Source organism: Pseudonaja textilis, chromosome 1, assembly GCF_049901715.1.
Source record: "Pseudonaja textilis isolate UNSWEBS1 chromosome 1, rPseTex1.2, whole genome shotgun sequence".
In the NCBI taxonomy this organism is placed as follows: domain Eukaryota; kingdom Metazoa; phylum Chordata; class Lepidosauria; order Squamata; family Elapidae; genus Pseudonaja; species Pseudonaja textilis.
Genome location: NC_141990.1, coordinates 309,004,181 through 309,030,435, shown reverse-complemented (window position 1 = coordinate 309,030,435; position 26,255 = coordinate 309,004,181). Strand labels below are relative to the sequence as shown.

General features: G+C 40.3%; 1 protein-coding gene across 1 annotated transcript in view; it reads right to left on the bottom strand.

Annotated features, from left to right (window-relative positions):
* The window catches only part of MROH2B (maestro heat like repeat family member 2B), a 60,574-nt gene extending 39,803 nt beyond the window's left edge, over positions 1-20,771 (bottom strand). Inside the window, exons 1-15 of the mRNA XM_087932946.1 lie at positions 20,729-20,771; positions 18,105-18,241; positions 17,610-17,772; positions 14,732-14,830; positions 13,430-13,581; positions 11,803-11,943; positions 11,529-11,621; positions 11,021-11,149; positions 9,559-9,628; positions 8,935-9,051; positions 8,340-8,413; positions 6,309-6,435; positions 5,150-5,202; positions 2,351-2,461; positions 890-1,028 (exon numbers count right to left, since the gene is read on the bottom strand). Of these exons, the coding sequence (XP_087789072.1) occupies positions 890-1,028; positions 2,351-2,461; positions 5,150-5,202; positions 6,309-6,435; positions 8,340-8,413; positions 8,935-9,051; positions 9,559-9,628; positions 11,021-11,149; positions 11,529-11,621; positions 11,803-11,943; positions 13,430-13,581; positions 14,732-14,830; positions 17,610-17,772; positions 18,105-18,241; positions 20,729-20,771 (1,648 nt within the window). The remainder of the gene's footprint in view (positions 1-889; positions 1,029-2,350; positions 2,462-5,149; positions 5,203-6,308; positions 6,436-8,339; positions 8,414-8,934; positions 9,052-9,558; positions 9,629-11,020; positions 11,150-11,528; positions 11,622-11,802; positions 11,944-13,429; positions 13,582-14,731; positions 14,831-17,609; positions 17,773-18,104; positions 18,242-20,728) is intronic.
* Between the last annotated feature and the right edge of the window lie 5,484 nt (positions 20,772-26,255).

The following is a 26,255-nucleotide window of genomic DNA, read 5'->3' as shown; positions in this document are numbered from 1 at the left end:
GTGAAGACATATATAAATGAATCAATCCTTTCGATTTTGACCGTGATTAAATTATGGAAGATCTCACATATTTGCTAGCATTAAAATTTAAGGTAGAAATAATATGTTGTCCAAAAGGCTAATTCTCACTGAGAAGGCAAGCCAATCTTCACCCATATCACTTCTGATTTATATGAAGAAGGTTCTTCCAAGACATTTCCCCAAATGAAATGCTTATCTCTAGGGGTAAAAAAACAAACAAACCATGTTCCTCTAAACATCATTCTGATAGGAACATCTGGATATTTTGAGTTGTCAGGATAGGAAGAAATAAAGCTCCTTCTCCATTATTTCTAAATGGACACATTGACTGTAGAGAAGCCAAGCAGTAAATAAGTATGCATGGCAGGAGGCAGAAGTGTCCAGTTAGCATTTAAAATATTGAACCAAATCCTCTCTGTACATGAAAATAAAAAACAGTTTTAACTTTTTAAGTTATAACTTTTCAAGTTACTAATATGCATAGCATTGTTTCCATTTCTCTAGTTTATTGCTTTTGTCTTACTTAGTTAAAGTTTAGCTAAAAGCATACAATAAACTAATGAGATATGGATACGTAGAGTTATGCATATGTTTGTAACTATTGTAAGCACCCTCATGTTCGTATTTGTTCGTGTGGGCAGATCCAATGATGTTTCCTGAATAATTTTTCCTCTTTACCTGGTAGCTTCCTCTACACCTTGAGCGTCACATCCTTGTGCCACCACACAAGAGACTGCAGAGCAGGTCTTCCCACCCTAACATCTACTGATGCCAGCCTTCTAACGGGGAAAGTGGAGATTCCACATTGTTCTGCAGAGAAGCATCATCTTAGTTTAAGCCTACACAATATTATCTGTCATCCACCGACCTCCTTTACATGAGCCCAGGAAAAGAGTCGATTCGTCTGGCCGAAGGATGGCCAGCTCTTTCAAACATCGGCAGAGAGGGATCAGAGTGCGAGTATAGGGAGCTGGCACCACAAAGACTAAGAGTTTGGGCCACAGAGCCTGCAGAAAGAAGGTAGAGGAGAGTCAGTATTTATTATGTTCATATTACATTTTCTTCTACCAGACTTTTAGGATTGAATTGAATTCTTGTAATCCTTGACTTATGACTACTTGCTTAGTGACTGTTCAAAGTTACGATGGACCAGTTCCTCCTAAAAGATATTTACAACCCGGTTCTGGAGTTCCAATGGCTGGGGCCCCACTCACAGTCATGTGACTGCATTTTGGACACTTGACAATCAACCCGCATTTATGTCCAGCATCCCTTAATCATGTGACTGTGATTTACTATGTTTTTGCAAAACCCAGCATTTAATTCCAGTTTTCAACAAAAAACGCCCCAGAGTAAACAGTGAGTTCCCAAAACAACTGCCGTGTTTGCTTAACAACCATTGTGTTTGCTTAATGACGATTACAGCAAAGGTTGCAAAAGCCGGTTAGTCGTGAAGCTGATCCACTTTATGAACGTCCTGACTTACAACTATACTGGCAGGCTCCATTACGGTCATCAGTCAAGGATTACCTGTATTTGAAAGCAAATATTTCTTCCACAAAAGTGGGAAGAATGAGCAACGCTTTGTTAAATACTACTTTGTCCATTTTTCCTTTGATGGATGAGGTCGAGGGAGGAAATATTGCCTTCATTTTGATCTAGTTTTCTTAACATCACCAGACAGCAAAACCTGGCCTGACTTACAATGAAGTCAGTAATTCTGACTTCATTCTGCTGTTATGCATGTTTAATATTAATAGATATAAAATTCACCATGAAGCTGGACTGCTCAACATCTGGCAGAATTGTTTGTTTATCATGCAACAATAGCAAGCGCTATACTTAACACTGAAAGCTCACAAAATTTAAGGCAGCTATTTAAGAAGAATCGAAAGCTGTGGCACTAATGTGTAAAAACAAAACCCCTTTCAGAGACTCAGCATTCATCTCCTAAATATATGATGCAAGAAGAAAAGCCTTTCCACAAGATCCTACTATAAATCCACATCACTAACTAAGTAACTGAAAACATCTTTTACTGCTGCCAGAATAAGTGTATAGAATGTTTTTTATTCTATTCAATCCATTTATATTTTTAAAAACTTCACTAGTTTAATTACATCGCAAGCGGTACTTTTCTTTTGTTAACATCACATTTAATTACTCAGTGCTTTGACTGGAATATAAAAGTATCAGGAAGATACAGACACATCCAAAAATAGAATGGGAGGGAAATGTTGCTTTCAGATAATTTGATTAAGGGAGCATGACGGATGAACTAAATGGAACATTTGTTCTTTAAAAAAACCTCTACATAAAAGATACTTACTTTACTCATTCCTTCTGCAGAAGTGTTCACATGTTCCAAGATGTCAATGCACATATCTTGAATATGCTCCTCTTTTAACTTTTCCTTTTGAATCGCAACAGGGTCTTTCCCCTGTGATAGCAACGTGCATCAGAGAAAAATTTGACAAAGAAGATACATTGTAAAGTTATATCCAAGTAAGACAACCTGAATATTAATTTTGATTGCTTTAAAGAAATATGCAAATGGATCTGACTTAGGATATACTAAACTGGATGTACTGGTTTATTATAATGGTATGTGGGAAAGATCTTGGAAGACAGGAGGAAGAGTCCAGACAACAATCTAATAAATGTAACTGGAGTGAAGGAGGAAGGGTAGTGAAAGTCTCACAGAAGGGACCCTCCCCGGTTTTCAGGAAAGTAGAAGTGAGGGATGGTAGGCAGGGGTGGGCTTCAAAAATTTTAGCAAAGGGTTCTCTGTTTGGTTACTGGGTGGGTGTGGACATGGTGGGTGTGGCCTAGTTGGCTTCCTGCACCATGGCGGCGGGGTGGGTGGGGTGTTTTTGCTTTCCCCAGGCTCCAGAGGGTTTCCTTGGGCCTCCGGGAAGGTGAAAAATGGTCTCCCCGGGCTCCAGAGGCTCTCTGGAAGCTGGAAACAGGCCCGTTTCCGGCTTTCCTGAACTTCTGGGAGGCTCGTTTTTCACTCTCCCTGAGCCTCTACGTGCACCCTGCCCTGCCCTGCATCCAAAATGGGCCGCGTGGGGATTCCTGGGAGGGGTGGGGTGGGGTGGGTGGGGCCAGCCAGGAGTGGAATTTGGGGGTTCTCTGAACTGCACAGAATCTTAGCTAGGGGCTCTTCCGATGTCAGCTGGTGCTCCATTCAAAACCCAAGAAAAAATACTTAGATTCCATTAATTAGAGAAAAAGATATCTTTTACTGGAAAATCAAGTGGTAGCATCAAAAGAATTCTGAATCTGAGAAAATTAGTGTGTAAATCACATATACAAAGTGATGGCAATGTTCCCACCCACAATAGTTCAAACTGTCCATCCAATTAAAAGCTGTATATAATGTCATGTGGGCATCTTCAGGTGGTGATGAGGCATCTGTCCATTGACCTTGACATATTTTGATAAAGAGGTGCACTTGTGCATAGCATAAGAAAGGAGCATAAACAAGAAACTTCCCCCCCCAACTTATACAATATTTTTCTCTGAAACCTCCACCTCGCTTCCCATAACTATTTCACCCCTCCTCCCCCCGTTACTTATGACAGCCAAAAGATGCAAAGCAAAGGAAAAGAATCCTGAAGGCTGACACCTGAACCCCTGTGAACCCTCAGCAGCCCACCCCTGATTGTAAAGATACTTTCAGGCGATTTTAGATTTTAGACCCTCCCATTAGGCAGAATGAGGTGGCCAGCTCAGATGGTGGATTCCGGGGACAGCAGAAGTGGTTCCTTCCCATTGTTATTGGGAGCGCCCTCTGAATGAGCAGGCAGACAAGGAAGCACCCAACCCTGATCACATACTCCAGCATGTACTGTGATCATCACTTTGTTTCTTCTGTCTCTTGCATAGAGGTGGATTTGTAGCTGTGCAGATGCAGATAGATAGATCCCACAAAACATCCATAACAAAGTACATTTATTGGTACATCAGGTATCTTCATAACTCACATTTGTGATGAAGTTCTTCTTTAATGACCAATCCTTTGTATATCAGCTTTGCAGGTAAAAGATGGTTATCTCCTAACCCATCTCGTAGTGGTAGAAAAAGCTACTATCAGTTCATGAGTCCAGGCAAGAATGGAGGGAAACCTCCCCTAACCGCTTGAGGGTCAATTTAGTGACCAATCAGGATTGCAGATGTGGCCACGTGACATGAACTACATTTCCCAGGATACCTTTAACTACATTTACCATGATGCATTCCCTTAAGGGGACAGCTCATAATTCCTAAGTAACTATCCAATTCCCATAGACTGGCTGGACAGCACATTGTTCCTTGCTTAAGTGGTGCAGCTTGGCACCATTGTACTGCGGTGGTTCTTTAAATGGACAAAATGGGCAAGATAAAGGAACAATGACAGGACTGCAGTTGGTAACAGTGCAAGTGGCAGTATTCCATTCAGATGCAGTTACCGGGCTATTCAGCTTTTGCACTTGGAATTGAGAACGTGGGCGATGCCACCTTGTCTTTCTCTTGAGGAAGCAAATATATTGGGTTACCTTACACTGCAGTCAGCTGACAAAAACTGGAATGGTTGATTTTCTACAATGAGCACTAAAGGGATCCCAAGGAAAAAGTCAAACGTTTTGCTTCCTCCGTGGATTTCAAATCATGTGTTAGAGTACAGATAGTCCTCAACTTGCAATCACAACTGAGCCCAAAATTTGCTAGGTGAAACATTTTGTGAAGTGAATTCTGCCTCATTTTGTGACTTTTCTTGCCACAATTGTTAAATCACTGCAGTTAGTAAATTAGTAACATGGTTGTTAAGTGAATCTGGCATCTTCACTGACTTTGTCAGAAGGTCGCAAAAGGGGAATCACATGACCACCAGATACTGCGACCGGCATTAATACGAGTCAATTGCCAAGCACCTGAATTTTGATCATGTGAACGTAGGGATGCAGCGACAGTCACTTTTTTCAGTGACATTGTAACTTTGAACGGTCACTAAATGAACTGTTGTAAATTGAGGACTATCTGTAAAAAAAGCTGATACTGATACATAACCAAAATAGATCAAAGTGGAAGACGTGTTTGATTCAACTTCTTGAAGGTAGTAAACAGAATTTGTGAAAATGGATACCTCTGAAATGTTTGAAATGGATGAGCCAATACCCCAGAAATAGACTGCTGTATCTGTTGTGAAAATTTCTTAGGTCTCTTAAGAGTTTTTCAGATGGAAAGCTATTTATCCTTTGCTTTTATTCACATGTGTGGGGTGATGGGTGTTCTAGATGGGTTGGGCCATTCTTATCAACCAAGGAGGATTCAGGTCAACATTTGTAGTTCTATAAATAGACCATAGATAGTTCAGCATAGAGCTGAAGAAAGTCAACAGCTTCCACCAGTGGTGTGATTCAAAAAATTTTTATTACCGGTTCTGTGGGTGTGGCTTGGTGGGCATGGCAGGGGAAGGAGACTGTAAATCTCCAGTCAGAGGTGGTATTTGCTAGTTCTCTGAACTACTCAAAATTTCTGCTACTGGTTCTCCAGAACTGGTCAGAACTTGCTGAATAGCACTTCTGGCTTCCACCCTCATACTTTGTAGCTACCAGGTCAAAAATATTTTAGCTGTCTAGTGATGTGGAGTCTAGTGTCAACCATGAAGCTGACAAGACTGAAGCCATCTAGGAGCTTCAGTGTTGCCATACTGGAGCTGAGGGATAGGGAGGGGGGAATTGAGATAATTCAGACTTTGTAGCCAAAACAAAGTACATTCTCTTGGGAACCAAAACATTCTCACACCTGGTTGGAGGAAGGAGGAGTGATGTCACCAGGCAACCAGCCATGATTAGACCATGTGATTGAGTGTTTTGAGAAAGTGAAAAACTTTTATTTTTAATTAGGGGAAAACTGTGGGAACCCTCAGAGTCGGCTTTCATCAGATACAGTATGTGCCAATATATTTCCAATAAAGCTATTCTTTGTGGAATCCACCTGCCTCAGAGTTTTGCTTGCTATGGATCTATTACTTGGAACTCTGATATATAGGTAGGTATCTAGAGCAGTGGTGGTGTAGTGGTTAGACTGCAGTACTGCAGGCTACTTCTGCTGATTGCCAGCTGCCAGCAGTTCAGCAGTTCGAGTTTCACTAGGCTCAAGATTGACTCAGTCTTCCAAGGTTAGTAAAATGAGGACCCAGATTGTTGGGGGCAATATGCTAACTCTGTAAATTGCTTAGAGAGGGCTGTAAAGTACTGTGAAGTGATATATAAATCTAAATGCTAGTGCTAGTGCTCAACTCACTGACAGGATGACTGACACGGTAAACTGCTTGAAGATGTAGTCAACCATATCCCACACAGCACAGCCCTCAACACTCTGAGAGCGAAGAAGTTCTTTAATAAAGCACAGAATAGCTTTCCTCACCTGTCAAAGAATGAAAGAAGATGATGAGGTAGGTGAGGATGGTAATTATTACATTTGAATGCTGCAGAATCTTTATAGGACCCCATAAGTAGCCTTCATAAACTTTTGTCAAATGATGCATTTATAGACATGCTCGAGAGGATAATGACAGTAGTCTTTTGAGAAAGGTGCATTGCCTCGGTTGAACCAGCTCACAGTGCAAATCATGATAGTTAGGGCTGAATATTCCTGCAAAGCAGTTCATAGGACACTCGCCCAGAAGATTGCTAGAACATATCAGAGCAAGGCGACATTTTTTTTTCATGGTCCACACTTAGAAAAGGAGGAAGAACTTGGACAAAAGACATCAGTAGGACTGGAACATTTCAATTTAATTTTAAATTTCACTTAATTAAAATTAAATACAATTAATTTGATCACCCAGTCACATATTTAATCATTTGTTCTTCTATCAGATTAGTTGACATAGAGATTGAAAAAAGACCTGGAAGCATGAATAGAAGAGATGACTCCACCAGACTGTCAATTATCTGAAAGCCTGCACTCTCAAACAAAAAAAATCTCCACACCACAAGCCAGGTAAACACCTGGGCACAAACAGACTCCCCCTGATATCTCCAGCTCAAACACACCCCAACCAGGCACCCAGATGAAACCTAACTTCCTAATAATGATAGCTGTCCATTTACTCGGAGCCAAGCCACACTAAAAGCCTCCAGTACAGGAAACACAATGTTGCCAGCCAATCAAGACAAAAAAAAGCTACAAAACAGACAGAAGATATTAGAAACACCAATCAAGCAGAACACAGCAAACTCCAGGACCAATAAACATAGACCAAGACTCCCAACCAATCAGGATGAAGAAAAAAACATTCTGGCACAGCGTAGGCTAGCACCAAATTTAAAACAGAAAAGGCTGTGAAAGTCTGACTCACACACGAACACGATACAGAAGCCTGATGATGGCAGATAAGATTCTGCTGAAACATTGCTATAACTTTAAAAGGACAACTATAATGATGTGGGAAAATACCCGAACAAAGCTGAATACCATATATATATGTGTGTATGTGTGTATATGTATGTGTGTGTGTATGTGTATATATATATATATATATATATATATATATACACACACACATACACACACACACATACACACATACACACATACATATACATACATACACACGCAAAATGCAAAACAAAAAAAATGTCAAAAATCTAAATGCATTAAAAAAAATCCCATGCACCAGTGATGGGGATTCAGTTTTTTTTTATTACCAGTTCTGTGGGCATGGCAGGGGAAGGATACTGTAAAAACTTCAGTCAGCGGTGGTATTTGCCAGTTCTCTGAACTACTCAAAATTTCCACTATCAGTTCTCCAGAATTGGTAGAACCTGCTGAAAACCACCTCTGCCATGCACAATTAAACAAGACTATGTGTAAACTTAATGAAGCACTCCTAATGAATCTATTTATCCCCAGTCTTTATCAATACAGGAAGTGCTTGTTTAGCAACCATGACTGGGACTGGTAACTCAGTCATTAAGAAAAGCAGTCACCAAGTAAAATATCATGAATTTACAATCTTACTTTGACTTTCCTTTGCTTTACAGACCTGCAAAGATCGTAAAATGAGAGTACTAGTTGCAAAGTTACTTTCTCACCACTATCTGAAATACACATGGCTGCTAAGTGAGACAATCACTATACAAGGACTACCTATCACCAAGGTGGTGCTACTTCATAAAGTACATTGTAAACTCTGGGATTTTCTTCCAGAAAGAATACCATCTTAAGAAAGCTTTCTGAATTACCCTGCCATGAATTGGTGCAATTTTCTTTAGACTTTTGATCTGAACTTGTATGGGTTTTTTTATAGATTTCTACTATTTTACCATTTCACTATGGTCATCCAGAAGGCATTTCACGGCTTCCACAACTGGACGTTTTCTGTTTCTTGCTTCATATACTGAAAATAACCAAAGATTCACCATGAATTTAAGTGGGATTTTACCAGGAACAATTTGACTCCCATTTGTTTAAATCACAGTGGCAACAAAAGACTCTAAACACAGAACACACAAATATTTAATTGTTTGGAAACAAAGGAAGATTGAAGGATAATCATGAATTAATGTGCATCTGTTTAGTTAATGTGCAGATATATTTTGTTTCATACTGTCTGAGTTATTGATTGCATTCCTTGGTGAATATCAGTACGGTGATAACAAAATAACTAAATCCTCACACCCACCCACTCTTTTTTCTAAAGCAGAATTGGAGAGTTAAGCCTTTAAGATGTAACTGAATTACAGTTCACATCATCCCTCCTTATTATTCACATTGGCAGGAGCTCCTGGGAATAATATAGCGATAATCACAGGGCCATTTGTTTGTTTATGCATAAAGTAAAGTGGGGGTTGCGTAAATGTGATGCTTGCTCTTTTTGGTATCTAAGAGCTTTTTGGGAGAGTTGTACTTGCTACTTACTCTCATCATGGCTCACAATCATTTTTAAATTATTTAAGAATCCAACACGAATATCTTCTGCAGCATCTTTCATCTGACTCTGCAGGAAGTCTTGTGCATCAACAGGACAGCAGGAGACTGAAAATGAGAGATAGAGATAAAAATGAGACAGAGAAAAGAAAGAGAAAGAGGGAATGCACATTTCTCTATTCTTGATTTCATAGATGATAGATGATAGACAGACAGACAGTAGATAGAGACAGGTGCATATACATACACAATTCTTCAAATCAGTCTTCTGAACAATTTGTAGTCAAAATTGCATTATCCATGAATCAAGAGAACAAAAACAGTCTCCTCTGAGAACTGTATGCAACGGAAATTCATTTTAATGTATGCCTATTGATCTACAAAGTGACAATAAAGTTATTCTAAGGAGGGGAGTATCCTGCAACAGGGCATGTTGACAGAAACCTCGAACAAGAGCATTTTATGCCACAACATACACAACAACATCTTGATGGGCATGTCCTACACAGAAATCTATTTGTTACTGTCTGTGCATCTAGGTGAACTATGGCACTGTGATGAAAACCAAGAAAAAATAATACTTGTAGAAACCATTTCCATGATTTTGATCCTTACCAAGGTGACCAAAAGCATCCATAAGTATAGAGCGGTGATCCTTGCAGATCTCTTGATGTTTGTAACAAGACTGTAAAGAAAAGGACAAAACTTATTTATTTAATCTGGTTCCCAAACACTGTACTAGTTTCAGAACTCAGTTTACAATCTGATTTATTGGGGTCCTGTAGATTTATGTAATTTTGGTAGAGCTTGAGATCAAATCCATCCCTCAGTTTTCCCATTTTTTGGTGGGGTAGTAAAGTTGAGGGAAGGCTTCACTCACTTGGGAAGAAATTGTGCTTAAAACAGGGCTATCAAACTCCAGGCCCATGGGCCAGATTCGGCCTGCAATGTGATCAGATCTGGCCCTCAGGACTTTCCTGGAAAATGTAAGGGGCTGGCCCGCATCGTTTCGGCCTGGTCTACCTAATGTGAATAGGAAACATCAGGCCAGTGTGGCTTCAGCCTGGTTTATACATTGCGAAGAAAAAAAATTGGGCCAGCGTGGCTGGTCTACCCAATGCAAAGAGGAAACATGCCAGTAGTTTGAGGAGTGGCATCAAGCTGGCCATGCCAACCCAACTGTCCATATCCACCCAGTCTGCCATGTCCAGTGAGTGGCATCAGGCTGGCCACCCCACCCAGTTGGCTATGCTTGCCCGGCTTCCCAAGGTCAACCACAGCCCTGATGTGGCCCTCAATGAAATTGAGTTTGACACCCCTGTGCTAAATGAATCACTGATAGTGATTTCAGGATAATCAACATCCAGGCCTTTTTCCTCAGTAAGTTTCAGAGTGAGGGGGAAATTATTGATTTAAATTAAATTTATTTATTTAATCTAAAACATTTGTGTAGCTACTTGCCTCATAGCTAACTGGGCATCAAGAATTAAAACAACATAAAAAACATATTACATTGTGAGGTGAGATTGGTGCCCACCTGATTCTGCCAATTGGCCTGGGGAATGAGGAAGTCCCATTCTAGAGCTGGTTAATGGGTTAAAAGGAAAGTGCACCTCCATCATGTTGTATATCGGTTCCTTCCTTAATTACATTTTTTTTTATTTTAAGGTTAATATTTAACATTTTAATATTTTATATTGTTTTTAATCTTGTTGTAAGACACCTAGAGTCACTTGATGATGAGATGAGTAGCATATTAGTGTAATAAATCAACTAATAAATAAATTAAACTATTAAAATCATAAATATTAAAAACAAAAGCCTGGCACCAAGTCAAACTTCATTTGACAAGCCATCATTTCATCTTATCCCACTGCTTGACGGGAAAGTCATGACTTCTTCTCCTAGACTTCAAGCCTAGGAGAGTAGAGGCATATTTTTCTCTCCATCCATTGCTTAAAAACCAAATACCACACTTAAATAAGCAATGTATCATCTGTTCCATTGGGGGTGATAAAATGTTCTGATCAGGCTATTTGTCTGGTTTCAACAGGACACAAAACAATGTACTACCCACTAGATCACAAATAGCCGATTCCCCTTCAGAATCCTGCCTTTCCGTAGTGGTCATTTGGATATCGGGTTTCCAATCCTGTCGTGAAAACATCTGGGGTTTCTTTTGTAGTGGAGTATCGAGCGGTAGAACCTAGAACAGAGCAAGACTTATCAATATGTTGCTATATATTTTCTATTGTGGGCCCTGAATTCACTTTAGGGTCTTAGAATTTTTGATCAAGTAGTTTCAATATTGAAATTGAAAAAAAGAGGGCTTGGAGGTATCCACTTGATGAAAAGCTAGATTGTCATTTAGCTGAACATTTCTGAAAAGCTCATGGAAAATTCATTCAGACCACACAGGAGCCACTTTACAGGGAATACCAGCTATTTGGTGTGGCTTTTTTTGATGGTGAGATCATAATTTGCTGCATGAAAGGTCAACCACAGGGCTTGGGTCTGTTGACAGGGCATTACAATCAGTATCTCCTTATTCCAAAACTTGTTCTTGTCACAGGACATTTTCTTACCTGCTTGAATACAAAGTCACAAAGGGCCTGGAATATCTTCTTTGGTATGGAGGGTTTACACTCTTCACAGACATCCAAAAAAAGGTTAAGCCTCTAAAAACAGGAAGCCATATCTATTAGGCAATGTACATTGGAGCAATCATGCATAGCTTCACCAATAAAGTAAAATTAATAGCACCATCTGGTGCACCAGCTGAGCTCTTTCCTAAATGGGGGTGGTTGGGCTTCAGAGAGTCACTCATGCCCTGGTCACCTCACAGTTGGAAGTGCTTACTTTGGCTATGTAGAAAGAGTCAAGAACTCTGCTGTCCATAAGGACTTTGGGAATGTTCTGTATAATTTCATCTTGCTGCTCTGTACGACGAACCAGGACCCCTAGCATTGGCCACTGGGCTTTCACCGATGCCTTCTTCACCTGCAGAAAAGCAAACAGATGCCCTCATCATGAATCTTAAGAAGAACTTCATAGTGAGAGTTGTTGCTTTAACATCTGGGAAAGCACAATCAGACGTCTTTTTCAAGAGGCAACTGGACTTTCTTTGTTTCTCCTTGAAGACATTTTGCTTCTCATCCAAGAAGCTTCTTCAGCTGCCTTTTGAAAAAAACATGATCTGAATGACTGAGAGTCTCCATAGACGTGTAGCTCACAATCAGGCTGTCATTTTATACACATTCCAAATTATATTAAAATACTCGTGAGGCTCTCTGTTATGTGTCAGGATTCTGGCAGTTATCCCAATTAAATCATGAGTCTCGAGCCAAACTTCCAAAACTTCAAAAGGATTTATTGGGAGTTAACATATCCAGAGTTTGCCTGGGTGTAGCTGACTCTGAGAAACATAATTCATTGTCACCCTTGACCCTGGTTTTCCCCCAAGCCCCTGAGTGTATCATAATTCATATTCTCCAATGAGACACGTCCATAGCCAAGAGTCATCAATCATGCTTTCCAGTTAGAATTTTGTGCGGCAGAAACTTCAGTCACCTAGTTCCTTTCTTTGAAAACTATTTATGGAATGCACTTTCAATTTCTAAGCTGCTGCACTGTTTCCCCCTACCTTTCTGTTGGCAATTCTAAAAAGAGCATAGAAATATTTAATGAGTTGATATTATGGTTTTTACAGCCTATCCATGTACACACTCTTGGGGGAGGAAGTTGAGTCTGCAAAAAGGGTCAGAAATGCTCCCAGTCCATCCTCTTCCTTGCACGTGTTCAGAACAACAGCAATACTATCTCTCTTTATTTTTAGTTTTTGACTGTGATACTGCCATGGTAATCTCCTCTTGAGTAGACCTTGTTTTTCCCTGATCCTTTCCTCCCTGAGTGACCTAGGATGGATAGGGGATGGGCCTGGATCCTCCTCTGACTGCTCAGCCGGCCTCTGCCCTTCCCCAGCCTCCTTCACCACCTCTGGAGCCACACTCCCACTCCCTGTTGGCTGTTCCTCCTCTTCCTCAGAGTCAGTCTCCACCAGGGGCATGACATGACCACTTAAGGATGCATTTAAAAGTTAGGCTAAATAATAGCTTATGTCAGTGTTTCTCAACCTTGGCCACTTGAAGATATGTGGACTTCAACTCCCAGAGTTCCCCAGCAAGCATCTTCAAGTGGCCAAAGTTTTTCTGGTTCTCTTTTTCCCTCTGCTTACTTTTCTGGCTTTTGCTTTTTCCTCTCCCCATTTTCTTCTTCCCACCATTTCTTTAATATTAAAGTAATATAAATTTTAAAAGTGCAGCACTTAACTTATGTCATCTTGAGGAGAGAGGACAATTTTTCATTTAAATATCTTGCATAAAGCTTTCCCAGGATTAATAACAGACCAATTGACCTATAATTAGTAGGATTACCCTCAGTTTTTTTAAAAAAATAAGAACTAAAGATAAATTGGCCAGATCCTTACTTTTGTTTCCTCATCGTTCATCCAATCACTAACCAGACACTGATAGATGGGAATGACAGGAGCACAGAGTTGGGCCTCAGTCTCTCTGGGGAATGAACACATTTTCCAATTTTTGTAGTAAAAGTTTATGGCAGTGCAAAATGTTTCCATAACTGTGAATTAAACAGAAAGAAGCAGAATGCCTGAGAGATGGTTTCCCTGAAATAAACTACTTGTGTCGTACAGTAATTCCTTCACAATAGGATAACCAGGGAAATGTATTTATTCATTAATTTATTAAATTTATATGCTGCCTCCTTCATCAATAAGGCAACAAAATCATATTAACTATGATTCCCGATATTTGCATTTATATTTCCAATCTAGTTATATTAAATGTCACTGCTAAATAATTAACTATTTGCCTTTTCTTGCAGCAAGACTCTTTTTTCTCCGTTTTCTTTATTCTGATTTGCATCTTATCTTTTGATCTTTGTCATTTTGGTTTCCATATACACAAATTAAAATATTTTATTTTGTTTTTCTTATAAGTGGTTAGACTGATGGACAACCTGCTGGCACGCACCTAAAATGGCAGAGGACCTATCACTAATATTGCTAATGTTTGTCCAATGGTGGTATTTATTTTTACTTTGTGCATATGCTCCCAGATCAGCATGAGATTGTGCAAACCAGGAGAAAAAGGAATGGTTGTTTAGACCTGAATCAGTCTGAAAATTCATCCCATTGTATGCTTTTGTTGAAGCTAACAAAATCTTGAGCTAATAGAGACTAGATTATCAAGCAGAAATTCACACACTTTGGATATGTGGTACAAGCTGATGAAAGACTAGAAGAAATGGCTACGCTTGTCAAAGCTGAGGGCAGTAGAAGAACAGGAAGCCAACAGGATAGATAGATGAGATCAGGGATATAACTGGAATGTCTCTGAAAGAGTGCCAGATTGACACTGGAGGGCAAGTCCAGATGGAGGGCATTTTTCCATACATTTACCAGAAGTTAAATGAGAGTTAGCTGAGAGTCTATATGCCTGCCTAAATTTTGCCTCCTAACAGACTCTCTTCTAGATTATTTTCCTTTGGTTCTGCAAATTCTACTTCTGCTACTCAAAAGTGTGAAAGTGTTCTTGGATGGAAAGTCGGGTTAATTATTTTTAATTAACTATTAGCTGTTGGAGTGAATAGATTAAAGTGGAGAATTAACACTAATGGTGGACCCCAAATCTGAAAGGATACACTTTAACCTTTAAGGAAGAATTGACTATCTTGGCTAAATGAAAAAGGAGAACATTTTCTGACTTACCATAACACACTGATTCCTTCATATGGCTTATCATGGGCATCCTTAGAATCATTCTTATATACACAAAAGTTAAGGACAAAAATGGGATACACTTAAGTGCTGCAGGGATGAAAAACAAACAAACACATCTGTTAGATGCTAATGAGTGAAGCAATCATGGAAAACGTGAAGCAGGCCTCTCCTTATTCCAGCTAACCACATCCAACTAGTTGCCCATTCCAAGGCGTTTGCTAATTGATTCAGCCAACTATGAGGCTACATGAATACAATACATTTTAAATTGCTGTATTGTTCCATGGCCTTTTCTTTTTGTACTGACAGGTGACCATGAGGGAGAGGAGCAGGAGCAGTAATTTTGCCAGTTTGGAAGAGAAGAAAGGAGCTGGAAGGCTCGATGTCACATTGCCTAGAGCCCATCATCAAACCTGATGATGCTCTTGATCATTCCTCAGATGTTTCTACCTGACATCCAGGGGTGGGATTCTACCAGTTCGGACCAGTTCTATAGAACCAGTTGTTACGGTCCTGTGCAGTTCGGAGAACTGGCAAATCGGGCCACTGACTGGCCCCTCCCCCCTCCTGTTGGATTTCTGCTTTCTAGCTAATCTAAATCGCTGCTGTACTGCTTTGCCTTCACCCAAGAGGCTTCCCTGAGGCACAGTCAGGGGTGGTATTCAGGGAATTGGGGCATGGGGGAGAAGTGGCCTGAGAGCAGAGCCGAACCTTCCTTAGGACTGAAGCTTCTATTTTTCAGTGCAGACTCAGGCAGCAGATTGCAGAAAGGTAGATCTGTGAGTGAGTCTATGATTCTGCAAGCAACTCAATCTGCTTTGCCTTATTTTGGGTAAAAGTTGCTCATATGTGTGTGTGTGTGTGTGTGTGTGTGTGTGTAGGTCTAGGTGCGTTCGGGTTTTTCCCATGTAAGATTAAGAGTATCTTGGCGATGTTTCAGCGAAATACCACTCGCCATCCTCAGGCTGGTGCTTTCGGCTTCGTGCCAGTGCAAGCAGTGTGTGATCGGAGCTGCCATCTCTCTATAAATATTGGTGGTGGGAGGGGGCTGGTGTGCTGGGCTGGTTGGCTGGGCTGCTGCCTCTTGATTGGTTGATGGAGTTGAGGTTGGTATAATGGGCTGTGTGATGGCCTTGTGAGTTCTGTTATGGAGATATCCTGGATCTTGTGCTGTAATTTCTTGGGTTGTTTGTTTTGTAGTGATCTTTTTTCCATTAGCCTCCCATGTTTTAACGGCTTGGGTAATGGATTGTGTGATGGGCCTGCAAGTTCTTTTGTTGTGGTATCCTGGGTCCTGCGTTGTGATCTCCTGGGTTGTTTTTGTTTTGATCTCTTTTCTATTAGCCTCCTGTATTGTAATGGCTTGGGTAATGGGTTGTGTGATGACCTTGTGAGTTTTATTGCTGTAGTATCCTTGGTCTTGAGCTGTGATTTCCTGGGTTGGTTGCTGTGTTGCAACTTCTTGAGCTCTTGTGGTGTAATTTCTTGAGTTTTCTGATATGATATCCTGAGCGGACATCTGTGATGTAGCATTCTGGGTTTTGGTCTGGCTTTGAGTTTAGGGTCTGGGTCTGTGTTCTTGGTGTGTGTCAGCTTGTTCGGTTTTGGGGTCGGGGGGGTGCGACAGCTGGTGAAGCAGCCATGGTCTGGTTTCTGGACAGTAGTTGTACTTTTTTTATAGGATGGGTTTGGGCCTGGGTCTGATGAGGGCAATTGGCGGTGGTATCCCGTGTTGTTTTGGGTCTGGTGTTGGTTTTCATGGCTGGGACTCATTTGTTGGTGAGGTCTAGTTTCCAGATGTCTGCTAGGTAGGAGGTATCGTCCCGTTTATTCGTGTTATGGGGGTGTTTCTCTATTTCGATGGCTTCCCTGATTATTCTCTTGCTGGAGTGTACAGTGTTGGATATTGGTTCGAAGGAACCAAATTAATATCTGGCTGGCCAATCTGCAAACATCAACTCCATCAACCAATCAAGAAATGACAACACAGCCAGTCTCCCCACCACAGCCATCCTCCCCACCAGTATTTAGACAGCAGCTCAGATCATGCTTTGCTTACACAAGCACGAAGCCGAAAGCACCAGCCTGAAGATGGCAAGTAGGACCTCGTTGCCAAGATACTCTCAATCTTACATGGGAAAAGACCTGAACACACCAAGACCTGCATACCTGTACCCATGAAAATCTACGAAAACATATATACCGTGTTTCTCCAAAAATACGGCCACCCCCAATAGGAAGTCCCAGCATGTTTTATAGGCATAAAATGAAATTAAGCCCCTCCCCCCAAATTAAGGCCTTTATTAAACATGCGAAATGGCGGGAAATGGCGGGGGCTTGCTGTTAGGAGCACCCTGTGGGCAGCCATGCCTTGCCACCAACCTCCCTACTGTCACCAAGTACTTTTGCTGCACACCCGGATATGGTGCTACCTGCGTTGACCTTGGCTGCCTGAGGCAGTGATAGCATCCACCCATCTGCAGATAGGGAGGTGAGGCGACGGCAGCACTGCTTCCCTGGCCGGCGGGTCCGGCAGAGAGAGCCTGAAGCCATCCATCCTTTCCACTTTTTGCCCAGCCCGTCCCCGTCCCCATGCATCTCCAAATGTACCAGCAGCTCTAAATGCTGCAGCAGCATGGGCATTGGCGCTCACTCGGCGGGGCTCAGCTCGGAGGAGGACATGGCGCGGGCCGTCGCCTCACCTCCCTTACATTGTATCTCCTAGTATTTGATTCAGATTATTCCTTGGCACCAGTTTTCACAGCTTATTAGATCACTAATTCTCCAGTCTTACAGAGAAAGGTTCAGTTTCTGCTTGAAATAAAACACCCAACAGTGAAGGAAGAACTGCCAGAGAATGCTATACCATAGTGAGATGCCAGGTTTCCCAGAGTGGTCAATATCATGTGGTGCGGGAGCATCCCAGTCTTCATATTCCTTTGAAGTTCGTACATGACATCATTGAAATGAGAGTTGGCCAGAGCTAGAAGTATCATGCTCGCTTGGGCACTGATTTTCAGAGGCACTTCCTACAAAGGCAGGAAAAAAATAGTAATTATTGTCAGCCACTTAGCTCTTCAAGACCATTAAAATGAGGTTAGTTTTCAATAAATAAGGATGGGATATTCTAACATGAACTAGATAGAACAGTGTTCCATCACTGGAGGCTGGCTGGAGAATTCTGGGACTTGAAGTCCACAAGTCTTAAAGTTGCCAAGTTTGGGGACCCCTTGGCCTAAGAGAAAGCTTCTTGCACAGCTTCTTGCACACTTTTAGCAACAAGGTCAGTCCAAGAGTGGGGAAAACAGCTTACAAAGCCTTTTGACTTGCCATGGTGTTGGTTTTATGCAACAGGGCCTACCTCATTTACCATCTCCTGGGCCAAAATATTGATGGCCAACTTGACATTAAGTTTCCCAACCATCGTGCTGATGTCTTGAGCAACTTGCTCAGCATTCTGCAGGCACTCCTGACAGGAGTAGATGTAATCATAAATCTCTGAAAGGTAACGAAGAAGAATTTGGAATGTCACTTTTGAAGAGGGCCTGATTTGCCCATAGCAAATATCCATAATAACAGTGTTATTATTCAAGCTGATAGACAGTTTATATTATTAGAATTATGACTCACTTCAGAATATGTTGAACTGACATAGAGATGCAATTTATAATATTATGTTTCTGTAAGTTCACTGGAGCCAATATTTCTCCACTAAGCCTTTTTTTTCTTTTTCTAACTTTTTCTAACTTAGCATCTTGATATACTGTCATAGCCTGCTGGAATATTTAAACTGACCTTCAGGTCAACATATCCAGAGGGTTTCATATCGAGGAAGGTTGATTTAAAACATTGATATTTTTACTTTTACTGTATTTGTATTGAGGTGAATTCTCCATTGTTCCTAGGACAGAATTTTATTCAACCCTGAAACACTACCCAAGGTTTAAGGAGGAAAAACAAGGGATTTTCTCTAGAGTCAAAGCAGAGGAAGAAAATCACACTCCTTAGTTTAAACAGTAGAAGCTATCTTGCCAAATAATATCAGAATAAGTTAACTCCAGTAATCCTGAAGAAAATGGCCTGTTGGCCGTGAGACAATGCAAAAAGAAATTGTTTCTCATCATCACCTGCATCATTTCAAAAGATGGCAAAAATTGTATATTCAGTAGGCATCAAAAATCATATTCATATCTCTAAAAGTTATGGGAGGAGAAAGTGATCGTGTTGTATTTTTGCTTGGATTCATCAGCCTTCGGTGCGGTGTCATTTACAGGAGATGCAACTCTAAAAGGTTTGTTTCTTTCTACTCTTTATTCTATTGATCACTAGGAGAACAGGGATAATATTAAAGGAACTCAGAGGACCTGATGAGTCCTCTCACCACAATGGGATTAGCTTGTCTCACTCCTCAGTGGTTGGAAATTGTTACAAATACTGTTCACTAAGGAATTTCACCTTCGCAGAATCTAGAAGAGCCTTTTCCACGGTGGCTCCTGCCTTGTGTAATGTTCTATTGTCAGAGGCTAGATCTGTTCTTGTCCTCCTGGCCTCAAAATTTAGTTTTGCCTGTTGGCTTGAGGGCACTCCTTGCTGGAGATGGCTGACAGGATGAGAAGATCATCTCACCAATGTGCCACCCATCTCCTTGGTTTTAATTTTTATATAACTCTTTTAATTCTAATTGTTTTTATATTTACCTTTCTGTAGTTTGTAAGAGTCTCCTTATTGGTCAGATGGGTAGCATATAAATGTAATAAATAAACCCCCTCTTTGTTTTTTGTTTTGTTCCTGTTCTTCTTTTCTTTGATTGGAGGCATGGTGGCCGGCAAGAAGGGACAAATGAAATGCATGTTGTAATATTGCCATGAAAACTTCTCCCATTGTGTATTTCCTTTGAAACATTTCTTACATTTCAAGTAAGCCTGCTTTGTGATGTCACACAGTGAACATTTTGCCATTTCATAAACAATCAGCTAAAACCAGACCTTGTATTGACTGATGGTAAATTTGTTGGGGTGGAAATTAATTTGTATGGTTCTAAGACTCTGATATTGGGATTTTATGTCCCAAATGAAGCCAAAATATTGTTCTAAAAGTGATTTGTGGAGAGACTACTGGACTTAAATCAACATTGGTATATGATGGGGAATTGGAATGGAATGATCTCTACACAAATAGACTTAACTTCAGAAAAAAATATTAAAATTATACAAGGCAAAGGGTAGACATGAGTTAGTTTTCTGTTAGAAAGTTAGAATCTCCAATTTGGAAGCCACCGTAACTATCCACAACCCAACCAGAGAGGAGGTACCATAAGAGTACTGACTTATCCTTAGAATACAATTCTTACCTTCTAATTTTAATGTTGGGTTCACAGAGAATCTTACAAATATACATTTCTTAGGATTCTCTGCTTAGTTCTCAATAAAGCTAGATTGGCTTTTTCTTTCCTTTTTGTGATACGATAAAACATTATCCAAATTGTTGCAAATAGATATGATGCAAACTTTGTATGTGCAATCACAATATGCACTAACCTCCCATCAGATTCAAATGCCCTAATATGAACTCAATAGATATCTGGTCTGATTCAACAAAACATCTGCTAGTTTTTCCTTTGTTTACTGTTTCTGAAAATTATCCCTTTTCTCCTTTCGTTTCTTTAGAACTTTGAGTTTTTATGTCTTAAAAATATTTGCAATACCATGCTAGGTACTGATTGGGGACTGAAGGGTTTCTGACCTTTATAGTAATTAAAAGTCCTTATTTTGGAGGGGGTTGAACCAAATATTTTCAAAGGAAAACATGTTTGTCCAAAGTGTCCTATAATAGTTTTATATTAACATGGTTCTTGAACATCAGCTGAAAGGAGATACCTCGCCCTTGAGTATTTACTGCTAATTTCTGTGGTCTTGGAAAAGTGAAGTTTAGTTTTGTTCTATGTCTCCCTCTAAAAAAGTCCTGGCACCTCTTTGTCCCTCTTACCTTTCCTTATCTTTAAATCAAAAGGTGGATCGATTATAAACATTGCCAATTAACCCACTCATTTCACATGTCTGAACTGCTGTTGAATTAACTACAACTGGCCTGTCTATCTTGTAGTTTTAATAAACCGCTCCTGTGCATTGCTCCTTGAAAGTAAATGATGCTGAGCTCAATAGGGTTTACTCCAAAGTAAATATACCCAAGATTGAAGCTTAAAAAAACCAATAATAATTTGGCAGTTGTCTTATTGTGATGTGGGTGATGGTGTCATCCTTTATTAAAGTTCCTTACACTGGCCAATGAGCAGACTTCAGCAATTTGGGATTGTTGACAGTGTCAAGGAGTAATCCTATCCTGATGGCCTTCATATGAGTTGGACTGTAACTTGCTTGTTTTATTTATTTTTATGTATAGGCTGCTTGACTCCAAATGACTCTGGGAGGCTAACACGAAGAAACCAAACTATATGTATACTTTTCTTCCAATGTCCATATCTTATTCTGATTGAACATTCCTACAAAAGCGTCTCATTAACTACGATCAGAGATAGAAAGCTGGAAAGGATCGAGTCTCATCTAATCCTTTAAGGCATATTGCAATCAGGATTGGAAAATTACATCTTCAATACTTGTGATTGAGCAAAGATTGCTTTGAATTTTTCTTTGTTTCTGTAGTTTTTCTCCATATCCTGCATATCCCACTCCATTTTTCAAAATACACATTTTTCACTTATCCAAAAATTGGTTAGATTTAACTCAGATTGTAAAATGGCCCAAATTAACTTTTAGATCTTGGAACCCATTCTCAGTTTAAGCATACAAGATTTTTTTTTTTGTTCTTGTGGTACCCAGTATTATTGGATTCAGAGTCTAAGTTCAGTAAAGTTTCAACCGAGGACCTAAGAATTTTTAAGGTGAAATCTGAGAATATAGGCAGTTTCCAATCATCATCATCTTCATTATCATCATCTTGAATGCTTGCCTAAATAAACAGAAAACTTCTGGATTCTTCTCTGGTGGCAAATGCTTGAGCTGAGAACAACGATAATGATGAAAATAGAGCAGCCAAATGATTTAAGAGCCCGCCAGTTCTGACTGAAGAATTTTTATTGGGGTCTTTTCATCTGCCTTCCACTATCACTGTACAAATTAAATCATTACATTTCAACATCATGATGCTGTTTTAATTGGCGAAGGCCAACATGATCTAATTCAAACACTATGAAATCTTTGTCATTTCTGGTCACTGGTCAATGAATAAATAATTAGAAGCCAAGGATTGTAAATTTAATAACATCCATGATCTGATACTCTCTGAATCATAAAAAATGAAGTCATGTTCTCCAAAGCTTACAAAAGTCCCTCTCCCCACTCCAGATTCCTAGTATCATGGTCATAAAGTTATTTCTACCACAAACCAAAAGTTGTGGATTAAATTTATCAGCCACCTATGCCACATGTTTTTGAAACATGAGCCACATCTTCACATATGGCCCCAAACCCCTGATTGACCTCCTATGACATCATAAAGGAATTTTACTCTGCTGCTCATTGCCAACTGTCGAGGGAGGTGCTCATCTCTGTTTCAAGGCCATTGAGTTAGCTCTGTCTGTTTCTGCAGTCATGTGGCCAGCATGACATTGCGCAGTGCTGTTAACTTCCCTCAGAAGTGCTACCTATTTATCTACTTGCATTTGCTTTCAAACTGTTAGGTTAGCAGGAGCTAGGGCCAGGACAGGTGCTCACTGGTCTTGTGACACTTGAGTCTCAAACCTAGGCCATCAACTTTCCAGCTGACAAGCCCAGAGTCTTAACTGCTAAGTCGTTGTGCTGCCCCCTGTGGCATCATCTTGTTGTTTATTGTTTGGTGACATCATGCCATTTCATTTTATGATCATTTATTGAGTGAAATTGTCTTTGGACTATTGCATTCATAGGAATAGATCTTTGATATTTAAAATGTTTCTTTTGTACAGAAGATATCAATGCAGAAAAATATCTCACTAAATTTTTAGGACAGGTTCTGATGAATCGTTTGTAAAATTTAGCCTTTTAACTATTCTTTCTTTCAGGTTCCTTCATCTCAAGCTGCCATGGTGCTCTGTAACCTAAGCAAAGTAGGTCTGCAGAGAGGTATGAAAGAAGTTGGCCCACGTGCCAATCTGTGGGATATGGCCCAGATTTCACACAGCTGGATTCCGATCTAAGAACTATTTCATATGCATGTGATGGTTCTGTATTTGACTGTATAATGAGTAGAAATATTGAATATTGAAATGAGAGATACTTAAGTCTACAGATTTTATTGTATCTATTCTGACTAACACTGGGCTCAAGTCCTTAACTTTTAATATACAGTGCCACAGAGCATAGGAAAGTTATATTGTACAGAATTATTGTGTAAACATCTATTCTCGTGATATATTAAAGATACATAATTTGTTATTTCATGGATTACTCTCTACATAATTATCATAATTCACTTCCTGACAGTCATCTCGTAACACTATCATTCCCCCCCCACACACTCTCACACACTGATTATATAATGAATGAAAAATAGATTTCAAGTAGAGGATCAAAAAACCCACACAGTCAATATACTGAATTTGGAATTCAGGTGTACTATACAGTATTATGTGGTGCCCAGTAAGGGACACTCATGCATAAATTACCCCACAAAAAATCTGTCAAATCTGCTAATTTCAATGTTGTAACTACTTTTTGAAGGCTCAAAGGCAGAGATGATATGGCGGAGTACACATTATTATGCTTTAGCTGACATATATTTGGTGGTAATGTCACTGGGATTTATAACATTTATGCAGATTCAAATAGACTACAAGTTATCTTATTATGTGTACATGATACCTACAAAGGTAGCTGAATTAAGATTCCAAATGTATCATGGATAGTGGTATAGCGTTTGTAATTTGGAAATAGTTGCCTATTTGTTGATACATTCCAACTGCATGCTTGGAAGAAAGACACTGAAAGCTGCAGAAATAAGATTGGCAGCCTATGTGCTCATGGGCTGCAGGTTGCCCATCCATATCCAAGAATATGGAAAGTCAAGCATGTCATCTTGCCTGTAGGGACAGAAAAAGGCATGATTGGGCATGTTAAGTGCCAGAAAGAGACCACTAAACACTGTGTACCTCTAGTAGGGGGAACTGAAGCCTCCCTCCCTCCCTCTCTCTCTCCCCCTCTGTGTATGATGTATGTATATACAAACACACACACGCGCACACACACATCCTACCCCACCCCACATACAGTCTCCCAGAAGTTGGTCCATGCATGGCTCCACTTGGATTGTAACTGCCCAGACTGATATCTTGATCCACAACAAATGCTTCATTTTGCATTTAACCCAGAGTGTTAATTCTCTATTAACTTTCTCCAAAGGCCCTTCTTGTCATTCTCACAGACAGATGGTGGCTGCATTATCTTTCATTTTAATCACAAGTCTCCTGGCACATGAATTGCAAGGACAGGGTCCCCTCCGGGATGTTATTTGCAAGTTATTTGAGATTCTTTGATGTGGATCTTCTGAACAGAGAGCTAGCCTGCTCTCCAGATGTCATCGTTTAGAGCACCATGTTTAGGCAAAGCCATCTTCTCTGTCTTTACAGAGAAGCAGTTGGTCGGTGAACCTTACATCACTTAGGTGTGCTTGCCTTTGCCATGTGCTTGAGAAAAAAAGAACATGTGAATAAACTGTTTCATCCATAGTTATCCCTGACACATTAAAATTTATGCTACTTCCTGTTCATCTTCTAGGTCTCCATTATGTCTCCATTATGACCTAGAAGATGAACAGACCTATGGAACAGCTGTCTTGCCCTACATAAGAGGTACTACAGACAAAATCAGTAAGATACTACACAGGCATCACATCAAGACTGCCTTCAAAACAGACAGAAAAATAGCACCCATCCTTAGAAACCCCAAAGATAAAATTGACCTGGAAAACCAAGGCATATACAAAGTCCCCTGTACATCATGCCCAGCCACATACATTGGACAGACCAATAGAAGAATAAGTACCCACCTGGATGAACACAAAAATGCAGTATAAAAGCTGGAACACATTTCTTCACTAATCCAACACATGAAAGCCACAGGTCATAGCATCAACTTCAATGGCACCAAAACCCTAGCCACTATAGAAAACCCCAGCCACAGAATTATCAGAGAAGCCATAGAGATTGAAAAGAGACCTGAAAGCATGAATAGAAGAGATGATTCCACCAGACTGTCAATCATTTGGAAGCCTGCACTCACAAGCAAAAAAATTTCCACACCACAAGCCAGGCAAACACCTGGGCACAAACAGATCCCCCCTGATACCTCCAGCTCAAACACACCCCAACCAGGCACCCAGATGAAACCTAGCTTCCTAACAAATGATAGCCATCCATTTACTCAGAGCCAAGCTGCACTAAAAGCCTTCAATACAGGAACACAATGTTGCCAGCCAATCAAGACACAAAAAAGCCACAAAACAGACAGAAGATATTAGAAACACCAATCAAGCAGAACACAGCAAATTCCAAGACCAATAAACGCAGACCAAGACTCCCAACCAATCAGGATGAAGAAAAAAAACATTCTGGCACAGCAGTAGGCTAGCCCCAAATTTAAAACTGAAACCACTGTAAAAGTCTGACTCACAGACAAACACAATATAGAAGCCTGATGATGGCAGATGAGATTCTGCCAAAACATTGCTACAACTTTAAAAGCACAACTACAATGATGTGGGAAAATACCCAAACAATGGCATGTATGGCATACACATACACATACACATACACACACACACACACACACACACACACACACACACACACACACATAAGATTGGAATCATTGGAAGACACAAAGTTTATAAAATTACTTTCTCGCTCCTATAGGTGTACCTCAATCTCTAGTCCTCTACCAGTGACCCAGGAGTTTGAGTCTTCGGTACAGTTATCTTAGCTCTTCCTAGCACTGCACTTTTCTGGACAGAGAGCTCTGATGTTGTTCCCAGGATCTGTTGGAGCTACTGTCCCAGCTTAGGAGTCACCGTCTCAAGTTCTCCTACCACACTGGGGCCACTTTGGCCTTTACTTTCCACATCTTCTCCAGCTGCTCCTTCAGGCTCTGGTACTTCTCCAGTTTCCCATGTTCCTTCTTCCTCATGTTGCTGTCACTTGGCACAGCTACAGCTATAACTGATGTTATATTCTGGTGTTTGTCTATTCCTATGATGTCTGGTTGACTGGCTTGTACCTGCATGTCTATCTGAATCTGGAAATCCTGCAGGATCTTAGACTGCTTATTCTTCATGAGTTTCTGTGAGGTCTCCCAGCTGGACTTGGGAGTATCTAGCTCAGACGCTATACAGATATTCGTATACACAATGCCAGCTACTTGTTCATGCTGTTCAGTGTACACTGTTATTGCCTGCATCTTACACCTTGCTACTATGTTACACCTTGCTACTATGAGGCCTTTCTGCATAGTCTGCACCTCACTGA